The 14,053-nt window shown below is 40.8% G+C and overlaps 1 protein-coding gene across 1 annotated transcript; it reads left to right on the top strand.

The window, feature by feature from the left end:
* Positions 1 to 2,371: 2,371 nt before the first annotated feature.
* On the top strand, positions 2,372 to 8,469 carry SOD1 (superoxide dismutase 1). The gene is made up of 5 exons (XM_072138647.1): positions 2,372 to 2,529; positions 5,391 to 5,484; positions 6,111 to 6,180; positions 7,664 to 7,778; positions 8,205 to 8,469. The coding sequence occupies exons 1-5, from the start codon at positions 2,464 to 2,466 to the stop codon at positions 8,310 to 8,312; spliced, it is 453 nt and encodes a 150-aa protein (XP_071994748.1). The 5' UTR covers positions 2,372 to 2,463; the 3' UTR covers positions 8,313 to 8,469.
* Positions 8,470 to 14,053: the final 5,584 nt, after the last annotated feature.

Raw genomic sequence — 14,053 nt, 5'->3', positions numbered from 1 at the left:
ATCTCCTTGCAGATTGCAGCTGGTCTCTCCTCACAATCTCCTGACAGGAAGTGAATCAGTGAGTGTCTCTGAGCTCCATGCAGGGGGCATGGCTACAGGCACATAGCAGAAAGACACAGAAATCTCATCTGTACGGTGTCACACACAAATCCAAGATGGCGGCCCGGCCCCAAGTCAGAAGTCGTGTCTAGGGGCAACTGAAATTGTGTATACCAGGACTGATAGCTGCATATAGATAATTATAGTAAATTAGACGATTGCTTATGTTTCCTAAGTGCAGATTTAAGCAAAACTTTTTATACTTCACAGTTGTACTTGTAAGGACTATACTATACTGTTTAGGGGTGAGACAATGGGCATAGTTTAACTTTCATGACCCGTGACGTAATAGCACATCACGGGTCGGCGGCGGGTGCATGGACAGGGCTCACGGGCTGAGCCCTCTCCATAGCCAGTAAGCCTTTGCTGCATATCGCAGGAAAGACTTACCTGTAACACCCACACATCGCCGCCAGTGGCTTAAAAAAAGATTGTGGCGCGTGGGCGTCGCCATCTTGTTGGAGATCGTTGTTCCCCGTGATGTCATCGGTGAGCCTCGGTCAGTTGTCATGACAGCCTTGGCTCGCTGGATTTAACACATTCATTACTATGTGCTAATTGCATATTGTAATGTTTGAGGATGCAAATCCCCATATACTGCTATACTGTAGTATGGCAGTATATGATAGGATCAATCAGACAACCTAGGGTTAAAGTACCCTAGGAAATCTGAAAAATAGTAAAAGTAAAAATAAATAAATAAAAAGTAAAAAAAAATTCTAATTAAAAAAATTAACCCTAAAAATTCAAATCACCCCCCTATTCCCTAGAACTGATATAAATAAACAGTAAAAATCACATTAGGTATTGACGCATCCGAAAATGTCCGATCAAAATATAACAATGTTTTTTCAGTGTATTTAACCCTGTAACAGAAAATAGCCCTTTTTGCCATTTTGAAAAATATAAAAATAAAATCAATAAAGTGATCAAAAAATGTTGTACAGTCCTAAAAATGCTAGCAATGAAAACGTCATCAAAAGTCGTAAAAAATGATACCACCCACAGCTGTTGTGCACCAGAAGATTAAAAAATTTAAAAAAAATTTCTAGTTTTTAATGTTTGTAAATGTATGAAAATATTATAAAATCTATACAAATTTCATATCCCCTGTGATCGCTCCGACCCAAAGAATAAAGTAGACATGTCATTTGGGGCGCACAGTGAAAGCTGTAAATTCCAAGCCCACAAGAAAAAGCCGTAAATGCCGGTTTTTAACCAATTTCACTGCATTTTGAATTTTTTACCGCTTCCCAGTACATGGCATGGAATATTCAATACCGTCAGTATGAAGTGCAATTTGTTATGCCGAAAACAAGCCGTCACACAGCTCTTTACGAGTAAAAAAAAAAAAAAGTTATAGATTTTTGATTGTGGGGAGTGAAAAAAATGGAAAAAAAAAATGTCTTATATATTCTAAAAAAGTCCTGTGAGAAACACCTTTCCATATGGGAAAAAGCATAAGAGGAACAAGAAAAAGCCAATGTGGCTAACTAGTCTTTAAGGCGTTTAAGGTGCTAAAATGTGAAGGTAGCGATGAGGCATTACAGGATTATAGAGAGAAAAATAAATCCTGTAAAAAGCAGATAAAGGCCACAAAAATAGAGACTGGGAGAAATATTGCCAGGGAGAGCAAATATAATCCCAAATTATTTTTCGAGTATATTAATGATAAGAAACTAAAAACGGAATAACATGGGGGTCATGGTGGAAGGAAATGAGGAAAGGGCCAATCTACTGAATGTCGCCTTCTCAACTGTCTTTACCCAGGAAAATCCCCTGGTGGAAGACACAATGAGGAATAATGTTAATTCTTTTTATAATGTCAACAGTTTAACCCAGGAAGAGGTACGGCGCCGCCTCACAACCACTAAGATAGATAAATCACCTGGGCCAGATGGCATACACCCCCGGGTTCTGCATGAATTATGTACCGTGATAGACAGACCGTTATTTTTAATATTTAAAGATTCACTGAGGACTGGTTATGTTCCACAGGACCAGCGCATAGCAAATGTTTCACCATATAGTTTCACCATAAAAATACTTTTACAACTCACCATTTCTAACATCTAGTGCGTAACCTATCACACACAACTACACGCAGTGTCTATCTTCTGTATGTATATATTAGGGGCAGCCCGCGCTCTCCCGTGCCATTGTCCCTTCTCCTCACCCGCTACGTTCTCTCTGACAGAAACCTCTGTCACAGAGCGCGCGCCGCCTCTCCATTGGCCAGCGATCAAGAGAGGCGCGAACAGGAACGCCCTTCCCATTGGCTGGAGGGGAGCGCGCACGCGTCACCGGCTCTATATAAGTCTTGCGCTTCTGCCAGTCGCGGTGAAGTGCGCACACACTGCGGTCATGGCCAAGGCGATCTGTGTACTGAAAGGCAGCGGGGAGGTGACGGGCGTAGTGAGCTTCGAGCAGGCAAGTAGCGCGGTATCCTCCCTTTTCAGCCTCCGTGCACACAGTCTTGCTGAGTCACGGCGCTTTGGCTTGGAGCTGTCACGCAGGCCCAGTGGTGAGGGCGCCCTGTTGCGGGTTATGTAACCTGTCTTAGGGCTGTTATGAAGTCGTATTCCTGGAGTTGTTGTTGAACTACAAGTCCCAGCATGCTCTTGTTATGTGCTGCTGCTTCTCATGCACCAGTAGTTCACTACATGTGAATGTGAAGCTACTTTGTGAGTATTCCACCAATGCTGGGGGTTGTAGTTCTCCTGTATCTTGAACAGTGTAGTGTTACTGCTTATTAGTCTCCTAATAACCTCCTCTCCCGCCTCCCTGATCCTTGCTTAATATCCAGCACCTTCACCTGCAGTCGGAGGATCCTCCCTTGATACACAGAGAAATAAACAATGAGACTGGCATTTGTGCCCGTAACATGGCATGGATATGGACCGCTGCAACTCTTGTAGGTTACAAAAGGGTTAAAATACTCTAGATAACTGCAGTACCACAGACGGGATTCTGTGCACACTGATATATGATGGGTGGAGTCCCTGCTTCCCTGCAGAGCATCAGTATCAACTACTGCAGGGAAAGAAGGGATTCCCTATTTCAAACATTATGAAGCACTGATTCCAGTGGTCAGATTGAGGACTCGTACACACATTTACTTGTCTAAACTGAGCTGTGCTCACTGGAAAGAAGTGGTCTTTTTGGAGTTGCATAAAACGCTAATATATATGTGTGTGTGTAAAGAGCCTGGTTAAAGGTACTTTAAGAGCTCTGCAGTAAGGTCCATTTTAAAGGGAGTCTACTTTCTACACACACTTTTCCTACTTCCCAGCTTTTATCAGCTCCTTGATGTAACAGGGGTGTGGACATGACTACCATTAAACGTGATTGTCTTTGCTTACTTTTTACAGGAGTTGATATTAAATTGGCAGCACCAGTAGCTGTGTTCATTTGCATGATGGGCCGTATGTATTTTAGCACTACGCTATTTAGTCTCTTTAAATGGGTTGCCCCTTGTGATTCTTGGCTGGTCTCATGGTTTATCACATGATGGGCCTATAGGCATGCCCTACAGTTGATACAGTTGTGCTGTAAGCACACCATGAAATTATGTGCAAGTCTATGTGCAACGGCTGAAGTTTACTAGGTGTCCATATAACCTGTTGCTTCTGATAGATTTGAGAGATGTATAGATATATATTATACCCCCAATCTCTGCTGTCTAGAAGCCATCACAAAACGAGAGACAGCAGTGATGGCCTCGACCCCCTGCACCCCCAGCCGACGGTGAGAATCCTTTTATCTCATTACAGTGAGAGGATTGCACCCCGAACAGGCCTCTAAGCTCTTTAGTGTCGCCTCCCGCATGCTGCTCTTTGGACTTTTAGACTGACAAAATGAGGTCAAAGGCAAAGAAAATGTGCAACGGTGAAAGTTGGAGGATATGGGCATGAACCCAAAGACTGATCTGCATGTGATCCCATCCTCTGCAGCCAGTGACTGGTTATTCTGGTTTTATTATAATCTTGTATTATGCTGGTTTGTTCACTTTCAAAGCAATATACTGCTTGATGTATAGTGTAACATGCTAAACATTGTTTGCTTTGGGGTTCACCCTGCTTATAAACCAGTGTTATAATATTTTTGGGGGTGGGTGTTAGGACTGATAGGGACGTTGGTTGATGAAACTTTAAACCGCTTCTGTCCCGACTACTGATGTGCCCCTACTACACATTGAAACTAATGTAGTGGGTGGCACCGCAGGTGAACAGGAGCCCTGGACTAAGTGTAAGATTTTATTTTTAAGGCTTCCCTGAAGACTTATTGTTTTAAAATCTGAAATACTGTTGCTATAATTTAGATCCCCCCCCCCCCCTGCTCTGCTGGTTTTATATAGTCCCATGATAACTGTCTATATGGTACAGCTTTCAAACTCTGGAACTGATGTAGCAAGAAGCTCTGTTCACACAGGTGAAACAAGGGTAACACAGGGTCACGATTGCTTTCTTTGCCTATGACTCAGCAGTTTGGAATTGTTGTATGTTGCTTTAAAGTTTGGAAAGTTTTGTAGTTATGCTCTTTAAATTGAGGTAACATTGGCACCTAGTTTATATTTAATTGCCAGGAAATCTCCCACCGTGTATGGGAAGTATATAGTGAGACTTCAGATGGGGTAGGGATCACTTTTGTCTCTATAGTATGTCATATACTATGTGGGAAAACTCTGCAAGGTACTCCCGTGTGAATGACCTATATGCTCAGTGGCGGCTATTATAGGCAATGGGGGATGGATGAAGAGTGCACCTGGAGGTCCTCAGTAATGTCAAAATAAGAAGTGACATCACTGCGCAAACACCCTGAACATTGGCGACAGCCAATCAGACTGCTGCCGATGTCCACAATTCCTCCTGCTTTTGTGTGGGCAGACTTGCAGGATTATGTATCCCACTGTATAAGCCTACAATTAATTACATCATAGGGGTATGTGGCTAGTCCTCCTCATGTATCCTTACCAAGGTTTGAATGTGGGCTTAATTGGGTTCTGAGGCCAGCGGCACACGTGTCGTTTTTGGGCCGTTTTTAAGCAGTTAAACGCATGCATTTGAACCCCCAAAAACGGGTTCAAAATGCCATGTGTGCCGCCAGCCTGAGGTTAGAGAACACAAATCTGAAAGTACTTGATTTAATCACTATGGTTGAATAACAGTTCTGAAATTCTTAAATTTCCTTGGCACTATGAATGTGTTGGGTCAGAATAAAATTTGGTACTGAGGCCCTCTCCTACTTCTACCATTGGCTCCCATCTTATAGAAGATGACTTGTGCTTGCAGGTTGGTGATGAAGTGATTGTGAAGGGCAACATTAAAGGCCTGACAGACGGCCTCCACGGCTTCCATATCCATGCCTATGGAGATAACACTAATGGTAAGTCAAATAGACCACTCAGATTGCCGTTTCTTGCCATGAGTTGTCTTGGTGCATGTTTTAGGGCTTTCTAGCTTTTATGAAGTGATGTTGCATCACTTTATGGTCACTGGGGGTTTCAGTGCCTTGACAAGGATGAAGTAGGTGGTAAACAGCAGTATTTGTGGTACAGCTTTTAATGCCTGTAGTATATTAGCTACACTTTGTGGAAGTTTTCAACATGTAATTGAAGATTTAAATTTTTTATATGCTGGTACCATTCTTTTAATTCCTTCAATGTAAATCTGTTAGGTTTGTGAGGGGGTTCTTCCGACTCTTCAGTTCCTCTATCATGTGAAAACTACATTCAACGGCAGTGTCTGCAATTGACCACAGCACTGTATCTGAGCCCGTGCGTGGTAACACCTGCAATTGGGAGCCGCCGGTGTTTTGCATTAATGTAGTGGCTAGTTTCCGATCCCAGGCGTTTCAATAGAAACGCCGATGCGATCGGGCTGCCACGGTGGGTGCGGCTTAGTCTGCATTTGCAAACGCTGCCTAAACAGCACATGTGCCACCACCCTTACACGGGATAACCGCCTGGTAAAGTGTGACCGTCTAAAATAGAGTATATGCTTTCTCTGCAGGATGTATAAGTGCCGGTCCACACTTCAACCCACTTAAAAAGAATCATGGTGGTCCAGGAGATGAGGAACGGTAACTATATTGATTCTGTTCTGTTGTCTAGTGTTAGAAAGAACAAAGGACTCTGGTAAAGAAAAAGTATATTGAGGGAGTTGCATAACCCACAGTTGTATATTCTGTTCTAAGCCTATTGCAGGCCTGTGCTTTATTGGAAACGTGCCATGAGGTTTCTACTATCAGAAGTAGATCTGATGGTAGATTCTGCTCTCCTGCCTCTGCCCTAATCTGTAATTTAATAATCCGGGAACCTCGGATTCCATCCCAGCCTTTATCTAGTCAATGCATACATTAATTATTATAAAATCATAATTTCTTATGTAAATGAGGCTGGTCACATGGTCAGAGGCAGTGATGTTCCCCCTCCCCTTTCTTCCCCTGCTCAGGTCTGTGTATAATGTATAGTAAAGTATTGATTGTGCTTTATCTGCTGACATGCTCTCCTCCTATACACACGTGAGACGGACATCAGCTACACAAGTACCTAACATGTTCTGCTATACAGCAGCTCCAGGCAGCCATGTGTATCTCTCCTATACACAGAGGCTGCAGGGTGCACATGGAGCCATTACACCATTATACCTCACATCATTATACAGGCTGTCAGTCGTGTATAGGAGTATCTCATACACACAGGCTGCAGGTGGCGCCAGCACCAGGAGGACATGGAGGAGCCATTACACCTTGCATCATTATACAGGCTGTCAGTCATGCACTGGGGGTGTGGCTGTGCCTCCCACTCATGAATAAGCTAATGACTCATTGGACATTTCACAGGTCATTTGCATACAGCTTTAGGACCTCATTGCTTAAGTTTACAGGCATGTAGAGGGACAATGAAGGGATAGAGGCAATGCTCTCTAATGGCAGTTTAGGAAAATATATTTAGTTTATGGGGTTATTTTGCCTGATGGGTTCACTTTAAACTTTATTTTAGTAAAATGTAAATTGCCTACAGAGGCTATTGGGGCGTGTACTAGCCTGCCTGGGCACTGGTAGGTTTCCTTTAAATGAGACCTTTTGTTACTCTTACACTGTATAGAGATTTGTGGACTTTCCTCTTATCTGCAGAGCCCATGAATAGTTTTATGTATAGATTGACTTGTATAGCAGCAAATATTTTCAATATTGAGATTACTACCATATATACTTGTGTATAAGTAGTGTTTTTCAGCACAAATGTGCTAAAAACCCTCACCTTAGCTTATATACAAGTCAATAAAAATATTAAACTTGTATACTCGACTTCCGGCGGCCTCTCTTCTTTCTTCTGTAACAGCATGGCTGTGCCCTGCAGGCTATTACAGAAGAAAGAGCCACGCTGACATTGGGCCCACCAGAGGGTGAGTATATAAGGGTTTTTTTCCTGTGCTGGCTGTATACTACAGGGGGCAGTGACGAATGCATTTCCCACCCTTGGCTTATACTCGAGTTAATGGGGTTTCGGCTTATACTCGAGTATATACTATTCTGGCTTTTAACAAATTGTTTTCCGCAGGCATGTTGGAGATCTTGGAAATATTGAATCCAAAGGTTCAGTGGCTGAATTTGAGTTGAAAGATAAGCTCATTGCACTGCAAGGACCGCACAACATCATTGGACGCACAGTGGTGGTAGGTATCTGTGCGCTGCCATGTTTCGTCTTCAGTTCTTGGTAGACAGTTCTTCATGATTAGTGATTATTGACAGATCAAGTTACTTTTAATACTCAGATGTTTGGAGAGATGGAAGTGGCTATAAGAGACGGTGACTCTAGAATCTGCAGCCAACTCAGTGGCTGTATTTGGAGCAACACTGCTCAGTAGTGTTGTGTATTGTCCTCTACGCTTCTGCTTCTCATTTTACTTGAGCAGTTGGTGGGTAGCAGGGTCTCCTTTGTGTAAGTAGATGTCAGAGTAGGTAGTCAGTACACACTGGGCTCAGAACTAAACACTGAAAGGGGTAAGATGGTGGTATATGCTGAAAGTGAACTGCATGGTGGGCAGAAATGATTATTTTCCATACCCTAGATGTAACACCCTGCCCTTCTTCTTCTTTAGGTCCACGAGAAGTGTGACGACTTGGGAAAAGGTGGTGACAATGAGAGTCTGGTGACGGGCAATGCCGGTGGTCGTCTGGCTTGTGGAGTCATCGGAATCTGTCAGTAAATAAATGGGGATCAAAGCCACTTGGAATTGTTCGATGCACCCGCAGAATATCCAGGAAACAAGTCTCTGTTCATCTGTGTTATACTTCTGTCACTTCATTATCCTGTTCTGTCAGCAGCTGTAACACTTCAGTTTTATATAAACAAAAATATGGTAACTGTTCATGTTCCTTGACATCTTATAAAGAAAGTTAAAAAAAAAAATTGGATTCTATTTCTGAATAAAAACAATCGATATGTAATCTACATGCACACACAATGTGGAAGGTTCACAGCTGCAATCACTTTAGTGGGTAAATCTGTGTATAACAATGGGCCTGGATATGTTGCACATAAAATAGCACATGCACTATGTTTCCAGGTCTGACTGCACAGGGCTGTGTGCATGATGGTGTACATGCAGCCTTCATACAAGTGAACCTGTGTGGACTATGTACTATGGTCCTTTTGGGGGTCTAAGGTTCCACATACCACCTGCACCAGGAAGCCTGAACTAGGAACTTTCTAGTTCATAAACAATGAACTAATTTTTTAGGTCCCCTTAGGGACCTTAGGTGTTGAAGTAAACTATTAAAAACACATGCTGGGGGAAAAATGCCTGAGTAAAATTGACACTGTTGTACTGTCTGCTGGGAAAAAGGGGACTTAAATATTCCTTGGATGTTTGGGTATTTTATTGCTTCTCTGGCAGCATTTTTTTTTTGTGTCCTGGAGGAACTGTGGTGCCTTTAGTAGGTTGCTGAAACTTAATGTAGGGGATAGGGACACTGGGTGAGTTATTAGAAAGTGGGGAGTTGATTAAAGGGATTTATCGCATGTTACCAATAGCTACACTCTTGAGTAACTCGATCAGTAGAAACGGTACCTCACCATCTTCAAACTCATATACCCGATATGAGTTTGACGATGGAGAGGTACTGATTGCTCTATACTACATAGCACTCCTGAGAGACATTAGAAACACTATTATATTTTTGGTCTAAAAAAAACTTTCCTATTTTATACTGTCTATTGGTAATCACCGAGACAGAATTTGAGATTAATGGGAATTTTTTTTCTTGTACAACAATTTTAGTTTAATAATTTTGTAGATTTCCGGTCTATTCCTGATAATGAATATTGGGTGAATAGGGGATTTTGGTATTGTAATTGAATTTAAGGTAAGGATATATAGGATTCCAGAGTCAGGGGTGTTTACATTTTTTTTTTTTTTTAAACATAAAAATAGGCTAAATGAGGAAACGGACAAGTGAATAGAATTTAGCAGGTTTTGGGGCACCCTTAAAAAAAAAATATACATATATAATTTAAAGAATTTTTAAATATTTGATCGAGGCTTGGAATCAAAAGGAGTTTTCCAGCGAAATGGGGAGAAGTGGTGGAAGATTGGAACCTGGAGAAATGGAAAAAATGTTGCAAGGGAATTAGTTTCATCAATATCTTGGAATCATAGAATGGTTTAATTTTAATATTATTAACCAGCTGTATTATACAGACGGTCCCCTACTTAAGAACACTCGACTTGCATACGATCCCTAGTTACAAACGGACCCCTGGATATTGGTAATTTGTTGTACTTTAGTCCTAGGCTACAATAATCAGCTATAACAGTTATCACAGGTGTCTGTACTGAAGCTTTAGTGTTAATCCTGGTTCTTATGACAAACCAACATTTTTAAAATCCAATTGTCAGAGACCAAAAAAAGTTCCGGCTGGGATTACAATGATAAAATATACAGTTCTGACTTGCATACAAATTCAACTTAAGAACAAACCTACAGACCCTATCTTGTATGTAACCCAGGGACTGCCTGTACTCCAGTATTGCTAAATAGAATGAAGCTCAGGGGAGATTCGAGGTGTAATAGATGCTTCATTGAAGATGCAGACTTCATACACGTCATCTGGGGATGTGATAGAATTAAAGAATATTGGGAGACTTTTTTTTCATTGAAGCTTTTGGCAGTGGTTCTGGACAGGAATATTGGTGGCCATTCTGGGTCTGATTAGGTTGAATGATGCGGAAGTATGTAAGAAGCTGCTATTAGAAATAATATTTTTGGCAAGGCTTGGAATTGCTATGAAATGGGGTAGTAGCGATACGCCGGGATGTGTAGAATGGCTTAAATTGGTGAGTAGAGTTAAAAGATTTGAAAGAATACATTGAGAAAGTGAACATGGGAGGTCACTGAGGTCATACTTGGTTTCAGAAGTTGTAATTGAGGGGAGAGGAGATGAACTTTTTCTTTCTTTTTCGGACAAGGGATGGGGTATTAATTTTATAAGGAGATTGATATAAGAAATATGAGGGAAAATAATGTTATATGAGAATTTTATATTTTTGATTTGTTGTATTAATGTCTAAATAAAAAAAACATTAAAATCACGCCATTTCCCTAGAATGAAGATAAAACAATCATACACGTTAAACAGTTATTCCCAGCGATTAGCCCCATAAAGAAAAATAACAGCCTAATGTCCCTATCACAACTTTTTGTTGTTACATTCCAAATTTTATGTGAACAAAATGGTAGCAGTTAAAAAAATTAAAAAAATCGGTTCGTCTGACAAGAAAATGAAAAAGTTGTCACAATAGGGCAAAGTGAACTTTTTTTTGCACCAAAGGTTTTAATTTTTTAAATATATTAAGAGAACCTATACAAACTTGCTATCCCCATAATGGTACCAACCCAAAGAATACATGGGAGTTGCCATTTGAAGCACATGGTGTACACAAGAAAATGGCATAAATGTGTTTTCCTACAGTCACAAAGCTTTGGACTTGCTTCCCGCTACATAAAATTCCATCACTAGAAAAGACAATTTGTTATACAGAAAACAAGCCCTCATATAGTTGTGCAGACAGAAAAAAAATTGTTTAAAGACTAGGAGTAAAAAAAAAAAAATGAAACTGATTTGGTTATTAACCCCATTAAAACCAGGCCATTTTCCTTTTTTTTTCCCCATTTTTCACTCCCCGTCTTTAAAAATCCATAACTTTATTTTTGTGTTTACAGAGCTGTGTGAGGGCTTGTTTTCAGTGTAACAATTTGTACTTCCTAGTGACAGCATTTTCTATTCCAGGCCGTGCACTGAGAAGCTGGAGAAAAAAGTCCAAATGTGATGGAATTGTAGAAAAAAACACATTTTTGCCATATTTTTGTGACAGTTTTTACGTCTTGCACTGTGCACCCCAAATAACACATTGAACACCTAATAGAATTAAAACTTCTTGTGCCAAAAAAAAAAAAAAAAAAATTATTTTGCCCCTTTTCTGACGCTAATATCATTGTCTGATCATTCCTGCGATATACTGCAATACTTCAGTATATAGAGAATTTGTTAGGGATTTAAAACACTGCCTGTGGTTACTAGTGAGGGCCTTGATATACATAAATAGGAGCCTTCTCACAAACAGGACAACCCCTTTAATCTGCAGAATATGGCATCAGGTCCCTTGGATCAGCTATGCGTCATACGGTGTATTATTTGATGCAAAAGTCCATCTTATTTTTATGGCTGTATTTAGTTGAGATTATTTGATGCCATTAAAATAACTGGCAAAAGGGTCTTCTCATATTACACATATTACATTACTGAACAATGGATATTAACTGGTTTTAAGCTATTAAACTATCATGTTCTATAGGTGTGGTAATTCAAGAAACAAGGTGGAAGGTGAATTTTGTAATGCAAGAAACCAACAAATTCTATTACTCCTTTAGGTCAACCTGAAAACACATTTAAAGCATGGCTGTAAAGATTATGTAATGCTTCCTATTGCTGCAATAGATGAAAACTAACATTTTTCCAATATACATTTATCACCGTATTGCAGCTATTTGGCTGCTATTGCGGTGCCTTCATCCAGCCTCAGCCCCTCTTTCTTCAGCCCTGCATAACGGTTGCTAAGAACAATCCATAGAGTGAAACAGGAGAGGCAGGCTACGGCTGCTAACGGTGGGGCCATGTCCTCTGCTGGTTTCGGTCTATAGCCACAGGAAGCAGCTCTGTCATGTCGGTGCTATTCAGTTTACAGTTTGTCTCACACACAGTCCACCTCCTTCTGCAGCTGCTCCATTTAATAAAGAATCTAATATCATCTATAAGCCTTCCCTGCGCACCACCCACCTCTCTAGGCTTTGACAAGGCTATAGTCGGGTCAGAAAAGGGAGTAAGGTAAGCACAGCACTAAGGATGGAGGCTACTTTGCGCGTGTGTTTCCTCTGTATGCACCCATCACCCACTGTCCTGGGAAGAGGACATCTACTGAACAGCCTGAGGCTGGGTTCACGCCTCGTTTTGTCATACGTTATAAGGACACGTTCGGTAGATTCCGACATCCCGCTGTATGCCTTTATAGTGGGATACATCACCCTGGGACTCCCCCCTGAATGTGTGGGGAGGAGTGTACATTGGCAGCAGCCTGCGATTGGACTAACATCACCGGGGCTGCTCCCCCATAGCTGTCCGTTGCTTCTGCTAAACAGAGGCTGCAGGATGGAAAGACATAGCTTGCTACATTTTTTCATACTTTTTTTTTTTTTTTTTGGAGGACAGTGGCCAGACTGAGGCAACAACTATGCCTGTCTGTCACTATTTGTCAATGTATACGCAAAGCGTTTACCAAAAGCGTGGTGACACATCCATCTTAGCAGGTAGTGTGTATAGTAGTCATAAGGCTGTATTAGATATTAATACAAAAAAAAAGTTTCCAGCAGTCGTCAGAGGTTAACCAGCCCCCCCCCCCCCACATTACCTAAATCAAACAAAACTGGTGCCAATCAATTCTGCCACGTTTGTGCTGCTTTTGTTTTGAAGATCTTAACCCCTTAAGGACGCAGCCATTTTGTAGCTTAAGGCTCAGCCCGATTTTTTGGATTCGGACTTGCTTCGCTTTATATGGTTATAACTTTTGAACACTGTTACTTATCAAAGCGATTCTGAGATTGTTTTTTCCCCACATGTTGTACTTCATTTTAGTGGTAAATTTTGGCAGATAAGTTTTGCGTTTATTTACAAAAAAAAAGAAAATATGATAAATTTTTTGAAAAATTTGCCATTTTCGAAATTCTAAATCATTGCGTTTTCAGGCAGATAAATTTACCACCTAAATAAGTTGCAGAATAACATTTCCCATTTGTCTACTTTACATTTTCATAATTTCTGAAATGTCTGGATAATTTATTTTGATGTCACGCGGCTTACAAATAGAATATCGCTTTTCCGGATTTTCAGAATTGACTATTTTGGGGATAAATACAGTTTTGAATGAAATTTTACATATTTAGCATCAAAACCCCCTATATAACCAACCCATTTTCAAATCTGCACCCCTCAAGCTATCAGAAACAGCTTTTACGAAGATTGTTAACCCCTTGAGATCTTCATAGTAATTGAATCAAAATGGGGGTGAAATTTAGAATGGTCATATTGTTCCCTTATACGTTCATTTAGCCCTAAAATTTACACATTTCCAAAATATAAAAAGAGAAAACCCACCATACAATTTGTTCTGCAATTTCTCTTGAGTACAAAGACCCCCCACATGTGGCCGTTACTTGTTTTATGGGCGCACAGCGAGGTGCAGAAGGGAAGGAGGGCGCTGCAGCTGCCAGGATTTTAGTTTCCTCATTGGCCCCTTTTGAAGGCTATAAAATTTTTGCTTTTTCGTTATTGGGGCCATGTGACGGCATTTTTTTTGCGGGATGAGATGCTTTTTCCATTGTTACCATTTTGGGG

The sequence above is a fragment of the Engystomops pustulosus genome, chromosome 2 (genome assembly GCF_040894005.1).
Source record: "Engystomops pustulosus chromosome 2, aEngPut4.maternal, whole genome shotgun sequence".
Taxonomy (NCBI): domain Eukaryota; kingdom Metazoa; phylum Chordata; class Amphibia; order Anura; family Leptodactylidae; genus Engystomops; species Engystomops pustulosus.
This window is presented reverse-complemented; position numbering and strand designations above follow the sequence as displayed.